This window comes from Leuresthes tenuis, unplaced genomic scaffold (assembly GCF_036924035.1).
Source record: "Leuresthes tenuis unplaced genomic scaffold, fLeuTen1.0.hap1 SCAF_21, whole genome shotgun sequence".
Lineage (NCBI taxonomy): Eukaryota > Metazoa > Chordata > Actinopteri > Atheriniformes > Atherinopsidae > Leuresthes > Leuresthes tenuis.
In genome coordinates, this window is record NW_027325375.1 from 9,408,976 (window position 1) to 9,424,216 (window position 15,241).

Consider the following 15,241-nt stretch of genomic DNA (forward strand, 5'->3'; position numbering starts at 1 on the left):
ATGTTTTGGTATTTCTTGGTATATGGACAAGTTTGGGTCTACAATTTGTTTGTTTTCTTTTTTTTTTCTTTTTTACATGACATGAAATATGAGAAACCTTTATCTACTGTATGTTTTCATCAAAGTACATCATCACATTGAACTCCTGCAAACACTCGTATAGGTTTGCAGTGATGGACACTGATGGTAAATTTACACTTTTTCGAAGAAGAAAGTGTCCCTCTATATGTCTGTTTAGACATTTGTTCAAAGCAAACCTGAGTACAAAACAATCAGTGACTTTACAACAAATTACATGTGTAAGAATGTATCATTAAGTCTAGAACATAGTTTGTTCTGTCAATGGTGTGATTTCTATGACTGGTCTCCTTTGCAGAGCCCACAAATGGTGAATTCTGATGTCCTGGAATCAACCTACGGCTGAACCATGGTCATTCTGCAGCAGGTAGGTTATGTTAAAATGACTCAATCTGCTCTGCTCGATTTTTTGAATTTCTGCAGTCTTTTTCACAGTTGTCACAATATCTTCAGACTTTAAGCTGGTCAGTCTTATCAAACAAAGTTTGACTTATTTTCAGAGTCATTGTTCATGCACATACAGTAAGGACATTGTTCAGTTTGAAAAAACTCACTAGTTTGATCAAGGGAAAATGCATTGCGTCTTTCCAAGATTTTAAAAATGATTTTGTGAAAAAGAATGTATGGACAAACATGGTCCATTACGGGCTTACGTGACACCTGTCTCTTCTGCCACCAGTGATATTTAAACAAAGGTTTGCACTTCCAGCCTTTATTGGCATTTCAAAGCGTTCTCTGTACCCTTGCAGTGGAGACCTTTATGAGGAAAACTAACTTGCAGCTAACTTATGTGTTTATTTATATTTTAATTATTTTGTTATTTTGCACATTGTTCCTCAAAACGCTTCATGTTCTGTAAGATTTTTGGCCCATCTTGCCTGCACTTCCCTTTTTGAGGTCAGTCCACTGATTTTTGGTGATGTCAGATGGTTGTTAGGGTCATAATGAAACCTTCAGCTTGCATCTACTCCATTCTGTATTCCATTGTGGATTTTAAGGTGTTGTTTAGGATCATTAACCTTTTATAGAAACCACCCATTTTTCAAACTCAGATGTTCCAAGGATTGTGGGATGTTTGCTTCCAGAATTTGTTGGTATGTGTTTTGGTCAATGTTTTCCTCTCTAATGAAACTGCAGCAGAGACAAAACATGATTGATCCACCTCTATACTTAACAGTTGGAGATGTGTTTTTTCTGGGAATTCTGCACCTTTTTTATGTGAATACACCTTTGCTTATTCTTGCTTATTATTTTTGACTTTGTGGTGAGGTGCAGAAAAGGATTTCCTCTTATGCCTCTTCGGGTGGTTCTGCTGCACTGGAGCACGTCACTCCAGACCCTGCTGAATTTACAGTGAAATGGTTATTTTTGCTTTGGCTCAGAGAGCAGCTTCTGAGAGGAGCCCAAGGCTGCTGATGCTTGGGACTTTGAGGATTGAGGAGTCAGAGTATTTCTAAACTTTGGAATTCAGCTGACCTTTGCAATAATGACTGTAAATAAGTCATAGCCCTAAAAAAGCCAGAACAGGTAAAAGTGAGCTCAAAGCTGTTTGGATGCCCAAACTTTGCTTTGTTTTTCTCTTTTTCCAACTCTAAAATTGAACAAAATAAAGATGATGCTCTGATCTTGCTCAATATGTTGAAAATGATGGGTTTTTTTCTTATGCTATTCCTCTTAACGATTATATACTCTCTTCCATTAAAAGTTACACAAACTTGTAAATGCCACTTTATTTTCCCCACCATGGTTCTCCTCTGAGGATGTAATAATCTCTACATCTCCCACTGTTCATAAAAGGGTCTGTTTAAAACCTAGATTAGCAGCAAGTCATTGTGATATCCCCCAAAGATAAGAAAAAATATAGAAATTTATTGGAGCAGCCTAATTGGCTCTCATCATGAAAAATGTTCTACATGTCTTTTACATAATTTATTGCAAATATAGCAAAATCCAGCATGATATTCTGGTGCCCTTTGTAGACTGTCTGTTTTAGAGATTACTTTGAAATTGAGACAGAAGTGTGATTAGTTTCCCAAAATAACCTGACTAAGAAATTAAACCTGTGCAGTGAGAACTGCGTTAAAATTTTTCAAGATGCCCTGTTGTTCCACTACTCAGTTCACAAGTCCTAGCATAGTAAATACAGTAGAAGCTGGCATGTACCCAATATAAGGCTTTTAGAAACCTCATCTCATCAACAGCATCTCTGTGTATTTTCTACCAGCGTCCCAGAGTACAACTTTGACACTGTGCTGTTTCAATCTCAGCTCAGAGCCTTAACTATGAATCTTATTCACAGGAAGACACCTGGGTGATGTTAAATCAAATTATTTTCTATTCTTTTATTTATTTTTTCCCCCCTTTGTCCTGTCCAGTGTCATGGCAGCAGAATTGTAATCTGAATGCTATGTTATGCTAAACACATTTGCTTTGCCAAGGGAAGCTTTATGAATGTAAAGCTCCCCTTGGTTCTCAGGTTCTGCCTATGTATTTATCTTTGTTACAATATTATATACATAATCATGCCAAACCTGACAGAGGGACAGGGAAAGAGGGAGAGCAAAGAAAAAGCAAGGGAAACGAGGAGAAGACAATGAAAAACAAGACAAAACCATACAACACGCTGCTATTTCTGTAGAAACCAAACAGAAAACATCCTACAGCCTCTGTGGGAAAACCAGGCGGAAAACAATCAGGAGCACCTGCAGGTACACAGACAGAGAGAAAAAAAAACAAAAGGATACATAACAGCAGCAAGTACATAGAACTAAACTGTGGATACAGATGGTTTGAAACCACAAGAAGACACAGCAACTGTATGATAAGCATGTGACTGAGTGTGTGTGTGTGTGTATGTGCATGAACATGCAAAACATATAGTACAGGTTTTACATGACTTGTGCTCAGTCATGAGTGCAGATGAGCGATCAGAAGCAAACGAGAGGGCCTCAAGACTCAGGCTACAAGCAGCCCCCACGGAGCAAAGAACTCAGGCAGCCCACCGCAGGGACAAAAACGCATCCACCCAAAAGACAGCAGAGGAAGTCCCTGGACACTGGCCCACTGGCCCAGCCAGGCCCTGACCAGGCAGACACAAGTCGAGCGCAGGACCTGTTTCCTGCAAGCCCGAGCACCACCCAACCCCCGGCAGAGGCCCCGCCCGATACCCGAGAGGGCCAGGCACCCCAGACAGCCAAACAAAGCGTCTCCCTCACCTCAACAAATCCCTCATCCTGATAAACAAAGTGATGGTGGAAGAAAAAACCACGAGTAAACCTGCTGTCTGAGAGCGAAGTGCTTTATTGAAAAAATATTGCAGTAGGAGATCTTTCAGGTATGATGGAGACATTTTTTAAATTCTGTTCTGAATTTAACAGGAGGCCAGGGAAAAACAATGAACATTGTTTGTCATTATTAAAGCCCTCAAAGAATTTGACCTTGCATAAATGCCAAAGAGGGTGCAACAAAATACTAACTTTTTTCATGATTCCACAATATTTCTCCTTTGCTTAATCCTGAAAACATCTTTTTCAGAATATTCTGTTAAAAAGTGTAGTTATATGTATATCTGTGGTTAGTTTCTTTTTTTTCTTCCTACATAATTAAAACAGAATGAACGTCCTCTCAGAGTGCTAATACCACCAGGCGTATATAAAAAAACCTTATCGAGATAGACTGAAAAGCCAGAGAATTTGTCTCACAGAAGGATCTGGAAAACCCTCTTTAAAAACAGTTCAGAAAAGGTTGGGTAATAAAAACATGAATAAAAACACTTGTTGTTGGCAGGTTGTTGAATAAAGCACTTATCTATTACTGTCAGAAGCACACAAATGCTCTGAGTTATCTTTAGAAATATGCACAACTGTGAGTGTGTTAACATGCTTACTGTAGCATTTTGTGTAGTTGATGGACTTTTGTTGGCACTTCATCAACTATTTGAAAATTTGGGTCAGATCCTCATGACCCTGTTATTACTGCTGTGATATCTGCAAAACTGTTGTATGAAATTTATGCTAATTTTAGCTCTCTGAACTCATGGTAAACGTTGTACCAGCCAAACGTCAGCATGTTAACGTTGTCATTGTTCGTGTGTTAACATACTGCCATTGAAATGTATAATCTGTGACTTGACCAAAGTACCAATGTATAATTCAGGCATGTTTTTTGGCTGTGCGTCCTCATACATATATGAATTCAGAATATCAGTTCCACCTGACTAAAAATGAAACCTTATTCTGTGTTTCATGGATTCTAAGTGTTATATTATGGTCTCTTTCAGCTGAAGTTGGTTAGTTTTAATCCTTTTTCAGACTAAATCTTCCCACTGAGTCAGCTGGCACCTGAAAAAGTTGGCACTCTGATTATTCCTGGTTATCCAACATGCATTCTGAAATAAAAGCAGGCCAATAAAAACAAGATTGTAACAGAACAAATTATGTGATCACATAACAACTGCCCCTTTCCCATAAATCTGTTTTAGTAGTAGTACATAGTGAAGCAAAGGATAATACATTACAGGAAAAATGAAAATTCATTTTGGTGGAGCAAAGAGAAAAAGTGTAGCTTTTATAAAAGTCTTGATTTAGTTGGGCATGTTTGGTTTAGTTTGGTTTAACAGCTCGGTTTTCTTCTGGTGCTGTAGGTCAACAACTACTTTGATAAAAACAGAAAATATTTTAGTCTTATGAAAACGCGGAATTATCACTGGACTCATTCATGAAGATGTTGTTAGGAAATGTCCCAGCTCATTTCCTTGTGTGTATAGCCCATTTTGCACAACTCATTTCCAAAAACACGAGCAGATAACATCTTTTACATCGCTGGAGGTTGGTAATGTGCATGTGTGTAACTGGGGTTGTGTTTGACGACACAGGACGACTATGTGTGGTTGGACCTCAGGACGGGACGAGAGTTTGACGTTCCTGTGGGAGCAGTGGTCAAACTGTGCGATTCTGGACAGATCCAGGTTCTGGACGATGAAGGCCGGGTAAGTGGTCAGAATAGCAGGAAGGTATGGTCACACTATGCATGTAGCCTTTTTTATGCCAACTCAAGCCCCTCCAGGAAATCTCTGCTTGAAAAACACATATATGAAAACTTCTGTTAATAAATGCTCTGGTGAAAAGGAGCATCCCTCATCTTAACGCAAAGGAAATACATAAGCACAATGAAAAGAAATCTGGGATCTCTTTACTTGGAAGGATATGGAGAAGCATACGGTATACAGTCGATTGTAGTCTGCAACTTCTGTGCTTAAAACAGCAAAATCTTACATACTGGGCTTTTAGTGACAAATGCACTGGCATTTTCAACTAAAAAGAGAGATTAATTGATGTGATTTCAGTTGGAATTTAAGTACTTTGTTCCACTCATGTATCCTCTCTTTTCCTGCTCACACAGGAACACTGGATTTCCCCTCAAAATGCCACCAACATCAAGCCCATGCACCCAACCTCCATCCATGGAGTGGAGGACATGATCCGTCTGGGCGACCTTAACGAAGCTGGCATCCTCCGCAACCTGCTCATCCGCTACAATGAACATGTCATCTATGTTAGTTCCTCTTATCAGAATATGGATCAGAAATGTCTATAGTCACTGACAGTGTTATGCTTTCTGTTACATCCAGTCATGTATTCACTTTTTAGAGTTTCATACAAGGTGCAGCTATTGGTCAGTATCCACTTAATGTCTTATAGAGGTTAATCTGTTTACTTGTACCCTCAGCTGCAGTGGCGATCACTTTCTGCTAAAAATAAAGCGGAATGTTCACTGACAAAGATATAGATAGACGGATTTCTACTGAATCTGTTTACTTTTAGTGAAGAAAATTTTAGATGTAATAGAAAAACTTCATACAATGATTTGAATCTCATAACAGTTTTATTTTTGTTTTTTGTTTGGTGAATCCAGAAGGCTTTCATCAATTTCAAATGTAATGGAAATGATAGGGCAGCTTATTTACCTTTATACATGCACTGACCCAAAATCAGGTTTCTATGATAAGAGTTTAGGAACTGAACCCATGCATGAAACAGCTTCTTCTCACTCAGACTGAGTTAGCTATGGTGCCTGCCTACTTACATCCAGTCAAGCAGGATTAGATAAGGGACAAAGTAAAAACTTCACTTGTGTGTTTTCCTTTGAAAGTGCATCCCAGATAGTTTATAATGGCTTTTGGTTGTTTTGTTTTCTCTCTCCTTGTAGACTAATTGTGGTGGAAAGGTGAGTATGAAAGAAAAATGTGAGAAATAGATATGCTAACACCATATTTTTTTTACAGTGCCACATTCTGCTAACATCTTTAAATGGGCATATTAAGAGCAGCCATGAATGCCTTTTCTCATTCATATTTTGATGCTCATTTCCAAGTCAGAACATTAAGACTCCAGTCCAGTGCCAACACATTCTTGTCTGCGCATGTCTGCACTGTCCAGTCTAGCTAGGGGTCGCAGTGCTCAGATTACAACTTGCACCTCTGTTGCCTTCACTTCCCACATCTTTTCAACTTCCTCTTTCAGCCCTTGACATTTTTCAAGCTTCTCGTGTTCATTCTTTTTGAGCTTGGAATTGCTACATCTATCACTATCACATTTATCAGTTTGTCCACCACCACCACGGTGTCCAGTTGTTAAGCCATCATCGGTTTATCATTCCAGATCTGGAAGTCCCGCAGGATTTTAGGTCTGCCATTCTCTACCATGTTTGGAGATATCTTCCATGAAGACTTTAGGATTTCCAACACATGCATGATACAGATGTTCCTGAACACTATTCCCGCCACTTGACATTACATGTATCCTGTACCTTTCTTCATCTTACACCCTGCTACTATGTACTAGACTGACTTGGAGGCATCTTTGCACAGCTTAGACCTGTCTGGTATGACTGTTGTGTTCAGGACCTGTTCCTAAGCTGCCATGATTAGTGCCTCTGTGCTGTCTTTCAGACCAGTCTTCTCTTGCCACTGACAGGACTTCTTGATACCAGTTACTTCTTTAGTCTGTCTGTAGCACTTGCCATGCAGGGGCTTATCCTTCCATGATGGTTTCTTCTCTTCTTTGCTGGGTTTCAGCGGCCTATGGCATTATCTTCGCAGTTCATCACTGGAGGCCATCTTCCTGATGTACTCATGGATCTTTGTTGTTTTGTTCTGAAGCTCATTTTCCGCTTAGTGTGCTGTACTTGGAGTGAAATGCTCTGTGCATTGTGAGGAGCTTTCTTGTCTTGATATCAGTGGCTCATAACTTTTCCATTGGTCAGGTTATTATACCAGCAGGGTATCTGATAACGTACGTGTTGATGGCTCTGACTTTGTTCTTCCCCTTCAGCTAACTCCTCAGGACCTGCCTTACTCTTATTTGAAAAGATATATACATTATAATCACACAACAAAAGGAACAACAAGTTTTTGGTCATCTAAACTAAGTGGAAGTTCATTATCATGACGAAAAACAAAAGTTGATAGAACAAATTGGTGACTTAATTTTTTTCCTGGATTTTAAAATGCAGAGGAATTCATTGCTACTCTTGACTCCCACATTTATAGTGCAACCTCTTTTTGCTTTACTAATGACATCTGCTAATGTGATTGATCATGTAGAATTCTATTTTTTTTAGGCACTTGGTATAATTTCTGATCAGTCACAAAAGCCTCAATCAATTAGAATAAAAGTCTGATAAATCAAAGATAACCGGTGAACAGGAAAGACACAGTACGTGATAGTATCTATGATCATACTCTTTGATTCAGAATATATAAAAGCTGTGTATTTACAAAGAAGAAAATGTAAAAGTCACTAATGAAATTTTTATGTTAAGATATTCAAATATCTTTTTATTTTTTCCTGTTTCAAATATCTTCTTTTGTGTCTCTGTGCTCCTGCAGACATATACAGGCTCAATCCTAGTTGCGGTCAATCCCTACCAGCTGCTGCCCATCTACACTCCAGACCAGATCCGCCTCTACACCAACAAGAAGATTGGCGAGTTGCCACCGCACATTTTCGCCATAGCAGACAATTGTTACTTTAATATGCAGCGGAACAACAAGGACCAGTGCTGCATCATCAGGTGTGTTTGTGGGCTCAAAGTAACTCAAAAACTGTATTTATAGTCCATTTAACACCTTGAACCTGCAAGACTTCTGATTTTGATTAAAAAAAAAAAAAAAAAGTATCAACAAAGGCCCAAATTTACTCAGCTGGGTAAATTAGCATGTGGTCGCAAATCATAAACAGCAGCAATGTGCGAATGGGTGTATCCATTTCTGTGGCTGAGGTCCTAAAAACGCTGCAGAGCTAACAAAGCTGCAGCCTTGTGCCTATCCCTGATATCAGTAAACAACTATTATTGCAGATGATGAGGGCATCTGAATGTAAAACCTGCAATGCATCGCTGCTTCCTCACCATTTGACACCGTTATCTTGCTTACTCTTTGAAAACATTGGTAAAAATGTAGATAGTGATATCGGTGCTACAAAATTTATGGTGTTCCATTCAGACAAAACAAACACACAAACATGAATAATACAAAGAATAAAACATAAACTACTGGAAAAACGTTTTCAGTGCGGTGGGTTTTGGTTGTATGACTCCTAATTTGAGATTCCTGGTTGTCTCAGATTTCCTCCTTTCTATTAAGAATAACTTGGCTTGGCTCTCAGTGTGCTCTGATAATATCTTCTATAATTTCAAACGAATGGAGAATCTCTTGCTTCACACACTCTGTCCTCCCGCTGATGTTGTGCAGCACCTGTGCGCCCTCCATACAGGAACTACCACAGTCATGTCATGTGCAAAATCTAAGACATTTCTTTTTCAGCAGTAATTAATGTTGCAATGCCAATGAGCTGCACAGTGCAAAGCTTTGTAAATCACTGCGTGGTCCATTTAGATAATCCCTGCTTCAAATTTTGCACTCTGAAAGGGAAACTTCCAAAAATATATATCCAGAGCCAGACCCAACGATCACTGTGTCCACACTTTTCATACACTTAACACTGCCTGCTAAATACCAACAGTAACACCAGAAATAATTAAATGAATTAAGAGGCTTTGTAAGGGGTGTAAAGTAAGACTAAATCTGCCACAATACCTGTAAACAGTTTAATAGAGTCGGTTTATAAAATGCTTATAAAATACAAATTGCTTACTTAAAGGTGTCTTTTGTGGTCTAAGTACTACACACTGTCAATAAGGAAAAAAATTACTGGGGCCAGAGTCTGAAGGATCCTTGATCAAATCCCCTTTCACAAATAACTCGTGTGTGCTGCTGCTGTTCCAGCACCTTTAGCAATGAAATCAGCATTGTGTGTTATAAGAGAGTGTTGCAGTTTTCTCTGTATGACAGTGGGGAGTCTGGAGCTGGAAAGACGGAGAGCACAAAGCTGATTCTGCAGTTCCTTGCAGCCATCAGTGGTCAACACTCCTGGATAGAACAGCAGGTCCTGGAGGCCACGCCCATCCTTGAAGGTCAGCATTAAACTCCAAAGAGCATTATCTCTTGTTCGGTGTTCTGTTTTCAGTAGTGTATTACGCAATCAACATTTTTTCCAGTCCTGATGGAAATGTCCATGCTCAGATTTTTTTTTTTAAGGACATTGTATCCAAGCTGCCTTTAAAACGTTTTTTCTTCCAAACTTTCAAAAAAAGCTTTTCATACACTGAATAAATCTTTAAAGTCTTTTACAAACAACAGTTAATACAAATGTCATAATTATTTGTTTTTATCTTTGAACACAGCCAAACATCACATGACTATAGCTGCGATACAACTGTACACTTACACTGTTCCGTGCTGATCCCTGTTACATTACCGTCTGATATGTCATTTCATGAAGCTTTTGGGAATGCCAAGACGATTCGTAACGACAACTCCAGTCGCTTTGGGAAGTATATAGATATTCATTTCAACAAAAGAGGGGCCATCGAAGGAGCCAAAATAGAGCAGTACCTGCTGGAGAAATCTCGCGTCTGTCGACAGGTGAGACACCAGATGATGTCCAATGTCTCAGTTAGGATTGGCAACATTCGCATAGGATTAGTTGATACGCAACATTGTCACTGCTGATGTTGTGTAGTAAGAACTATCAATATTTTCAGCAATTTTTGAACAAGTAATGGTCTCTGCAGATCATCTCTGGAGGTGTCTGCAGAAACGTGCTATTTAAATGCATTCAATTTAGCATTTATGATTTCATAAAAAATGTTAGCGCATCGTGAATTTGATGGAAGCAACACATCTCAAAAACACGGGACATGTTTACAGGGCAGCATCCCCTTTTCTTTTACACGTCTGCAAACTGAGACCAATTGTTTGACCTTTGGGAGTAGAATGCTGTCCCATTCTTTTCTGATATAAGATTCTAGCTGCTCAACAATTCTGGGTCTTCTTTGTTGTATTTTGCATTTCATGATACACCAAATGTTTTCAGCTGGTGAGAGTTGTGGACTGTAGGTAGGCCAGCTGTTTATCAAACGTTTCGTCCTAACGTTTTTGAGACATGTTGCTGTCATCAAGTTCAAGATGAGTCAATGTAATCCATTGAATAGTAAAATGTCTCACTTTTGATACTTTCAACGTTTTCTATTAAAATATTGAGATTTGAGATATGAGATTTGCAGCTTATGGCAGTCTTTGTTTATTTACCTTTTACACAGCATCCCAACCTTTTTTTAGACTTGGTAATATGCAGTAATGAGCATTTAAGCTGTTTACAACCACATCAGATTATGTAATAAGCTTTTAATTCAATTAATCAAGGTTCAATTAATACCGTGCCAAATCACAATAAAATTCATCTCAAGGCACTTAAAAAATACAGTCCAATTGTAATACAATCATATTTTAAGGGGTTATAATCAAATGGGACAGTGAAAGTAAATGTTATATATATATGTATATATACTATATATTTATAAAAACTTATTTAAGATGAAAAAGTGATGTGATACAACAACAGCTCAGAGTGGATGCTAACATGAACACACACACACACATACTGAGCCCTCCTCATAGTCCACAGCATTGATTGATTTCTGTCATCCTGCAGGCTTCAGACGAGCGGAACTACCATGTTTTCTACTGTATGTTGAAGGGCATGGCTCCAGAGATGAAAGCTAAACTGGGGCTGGGCCTCGCCACAGACTACACCTACCTCACCATGGTGAGTCCACAGCTGAGTGATCATCAGCTGTTTTATTACTTTGTTGCTGAGCAGGCGGGGCAGCCCAGTGGTGTGTGGACACCTGTGTCTACTCTTTGTTCACGTGTCTTTTCTTATTAAGTTCTGTATCATATAAACATGCTCTCAACATTGGCAGACTCTAAGTAACACATTTGTGAATGTTTATAGGCGTTGTTGTTTTGTATTGAATGAAAATGTCTTCCACTGGGCCATGTATTTTTGTAGTATTTTTCTATTTTTTCACATTTCCTCTAAAACCTCGCCTCTGACATGCAACAACCTGGAACAACGTAAGCCTTGTGCAAAAAAGTGTGGAAATTTAAAAATAAATCAATACTTCAAATGTTTCAGCATAAAACAAAACAAAAAAGAAATAAAGAAAAGTTAATATACTAACATAGTACTGCGGTACTTGTCTTCATCAGTTTAAGTAATAAACTGTGGTTGTATGAAAATGCTTTAGGAAGGAGAATTGATATTGTAGTTATATTACTGTGCAAAAGTCTTGATCTACCACCTAATTTCCCCCAAGTACTCAGACTTTCATGTATTTTTGTTGAGCTTAGTTCTAGAGGCTTTCTGAAGGTCTTCCAAAGCTCTTCTATGCTTTTTCACTCATTTCAATCCAGTCCTCACCTGTCTTTTTCATTTGTTAAGCCACTTAACACTGACAGACGACTCATTCAAGCATAAAAAGCACAACTCAAACAGTGAACCAGTGATGTGTCAACACATAACAGACCATTGTTCCCATAATGTGGGGTGATGTGTAGCTCAGCAGGAAGAGCAGTCGCCCACCAATTCGGAAGGTCAGTGGTTTGACTCCGGCTTCCCCAGGTCACCTGTCAAAGCATCCTTGGGCAAGACACTGAACCCGACATTGCCTACCGATACATCCATCTGTGTATGAATGTGTGTGACTGTAGTAGGAAGCACGTAGCTGTATAGACTAAGACGTGAGTGAATGCAGCATGTAGTGTTAAAAGCGCTTTGAGTGGTCAGCCAAACTAGAAAAGTGCTATACAATGTTGCGTTCTAGATATGAAATTAATTCTTAAGATCTTGAAAAAAGGAAAAGGGGCACCACCTACCATTTACGTTGGAAGGAACGTATCAAAATATATCATAAGAGTCAATACTGAAGGATAGAATTCTCTCTGAATTGACCGGAATTACTTAAGAAACATGAACACAGATCGATTTTATATGGTAATTTATTTAACATGGAGTATAACAGCACTCAGGACGTATGGTAATGAGGTCATAACACCAAAGATTCTGTTAAATAGCCCAGGGATAAGTGAGATATGGAACTTAATATTTGTATAGAGGTTTCTGGCAAAATATAGGGGTAACTTAATGCATGAATGAAAACTTGGTTACCACAGCCGAGGTTCCTTGGAAGGTAGACATGGGTAGACCTTACTTTGGGCAGAATCCAGAGATGTTGGCTGCCGCCTTCTCAGAGCTTCGATCGCCGGATGAGCAAGTCCCAAGCGGGCACTTGTGGATTCTCTTTCTCCGGTGGAGTGGTTGCTGGTGGAGCACCCAAGGTGCTCTTAGAGCGTACGGTTCAGTCTCTAGTTCTGGTTTGGCTTGAAGGCCCCCGATGCTCGTCTCCCCTTTTGGCCGAAGAATTCGGGCCGGTGGCTGAGTGGCTTTTGAGTGGGGTCCAGTCAAAATAACCCCAACAAAAATTGGGTTTTCAAGTAAACTTGGTCAAAAAGGGAATTATTGGTGAAGTCTGCCCCATGGATTTTTCTTAGGAAATGAGCGTCCCAAAAAGGTAACAAAAATTAGATAAGCAGATTCAGGGAGAAGTTACAAAAACTCAACTAAGGATGGATGCTTAATATAAGGCAGAGATAGTATAATAATATAAAGGCAACTGAAAAGTAAGTGAAATAGTCGAAGTAGAGGGTAAATAAAAGTGACTAAAAGAGTAAAAAGAGTCTAGAGTCTGAAAGTGTAAAAGAAACTCTAACTTGAAACATGAAAAAATACAAATCTAACTAAAACCAAAAACTAACTTTGAATGGCTGCGCGCTTTGCTTTCACTGGCCAGGGTGGAGTTTTGTCACTGGTTTCCAACCAATGACATGGCGGGTTTGCCTTTAGGCGTCACAGAGGGGCTTCTATCTTAAATTAACTTTTTATAAGGAAAAGTTAATCTCTCTTATCCCAGGATTCCCAAAGCACATTCAAAGAATACATTAATACCATACTTATCACACAGGCATGAAATATAAGCAATGTAAACATGAATCAGTTGACATGTTCAAATAAGAGATGACGATGGATTATACACACGGTTCATTGACTGACTGTTATTCCGAATGATTCTAATTCCAAGATTTGCTGTCACGATCTATAGATGGCCCTGTGGTTCCATGGCATGGCAGTCGGGACCAACGGCGAAATAATTACTTTCCTAGTGTTTTACGTACAGCATCACAGAAAGTCTTAAAATTATGCTTGAGCTGTCCTTTTTCATATTTCACAGTCAGTAGGTAATTATGAGGCATATTGGTAACAGATAAATCCATCTGAAATTGGCTCTGAAGCTTTTCCTTATTTCCAACAAGAGTCTGTCTTTTGTCCAGATAGTGAGTGTCACATTTTAATTTACAACTCTTTACATAAGAATGGTAATGTTCACTCTTGGTACGCATGCCACTCACCCATCTGGTACCAAAAGGTGAGTCTTTGTTTATTTTGAAACCACTCCTAACAGATCAAAGCAAGAGGGTTTCTTTGGGTCTCCCCCATTTTACCGGTCATCACGAGTATGCTACAACAAGTACAGTCCATTTAGAACTTAGCATAGAGCCAATTTTAAATTCTACCTTAGGCACTTTGTTACTAGGAGCCTGTCACAAAGACGTATCATTTTGGTGATTTCCAAAGACCTATTTGCTGAAATTTGGCATATCTCAGCATGGTGTGCTCCACAGCAGATGAACTCTATCTGAAAGTGATGTCCTTAAGAAAGAGGAAAAAAAATCCAGCAAATACCTGACACAGGACCTGAGAGATAATATTAATAAATTTTATTTAGTTACAAAAAATCTCAATCTGGACCTTCAGTTGATCCATCTACTGATGGCCCAAGCCTCATCAAAAATGGTCTCCATGGAAGGGTGGCTGTCAAGAAGCCATTCTTCAGGAAGGGAAACAGGGAGAAAAGGCTGAGGTATGCCAAATAATACAAGAAGAAGACTGAAAATCAGTGGCAACAGGTCTTGTGGAGGGATGACTTCTCCCCAGAGCCCGGACCTCAACATTATAGAAGCAATGTGGGATCATCTTGACAGAGAACGGAACAAAAGGCAGTCAACATCCAAAGAAGAGCTTTGGGATGTCCTTCAAGAAGACTGGAGAACTAGTCCAGTAGACTGCTTAAAGAAATATCAGAAAGCTTGTCTAAGAGGCTTGTCAATGATGTTGGTGCAGGAGAGAGAGGACCCAGATGCAGACTTCTCAAAATCAAAAAGGTTTATTCCAAAAGAGGCACAAGGCAAAAACAGAGGGTGCGGCGGAGCCGGTTATCAAAAATACTTAACTATAAAAATAAAACAAGACTGAAACAAGAAAACAAGACTATGGAACTATAACAACTATAACATGGTGGCAAAACCTTACTTTAACGAACATGACTGTGGCATAAAAGGTAGAGTGAGGATTTCTCAATGACTGATGGTAACCTGGAAACTATGTACTGTGGGGAGGTGATTCGTGATGAGGTGCAGCTGTGGAACAGAAAACAGGTGACTTGAGTGAAGCTAAGTGACAGGGGAAAAAACATGACAAGAACCTGAAAACATCATGAGAACCTGAAATATAACAAAGAACCTGAAAACAAGATCAATCAAAACATAAACCGTGACAAGGCTGAGATCAAGTATTGACTTTCAAGCTTGTTAGAATCGTATAAAGTCTGTTTTGCCTCATATACTGTATTTCCATTCATGTTT

At 39.1% G+C, this 15,241-nt stretch overlaps 1 protein-coding gene across 2 annotated transcripts in view; it reads left to right on the forward strand.

Moving 5' to 3' along the window:
- Positions 1-427: 427 nt before the first annotated feature.
- Positions 428-15,241, forward strand: part of myo7ab (myosin VIIAb) — a 55,120-nt gene continuing 40,306 nt past the window's right edge. For both annotated transcript variants that reach the window (XM_072375216.1, XM_072375217.1), the window contains exons 1-7: positions 428-445; positions 4,952-5,065; positions 5,479-5,631; positions 7,967-8,151; positions 9,431-9,552; positions 9,921-10,063; positions 11,133-11,246. In XM_072375216.1, coding sequence (XP_072231317.1) covers positions 428-445; positions 4,952-5,065; positions 5,479-5,631; positions 7,967-8,151; positions 9,431-9,552; positions 9,921-10,063; positions 11,133-11,246 — 849 coding nt within the window. The remainder of the gene's footprint in view (positions 446-4,951; positions 5,066-5,478; positions 5,632-7,966; positions 8,152-9,430; positions 9,553-9,920; positions 10,064-11,132; positions 11,247-15,241) is intronic.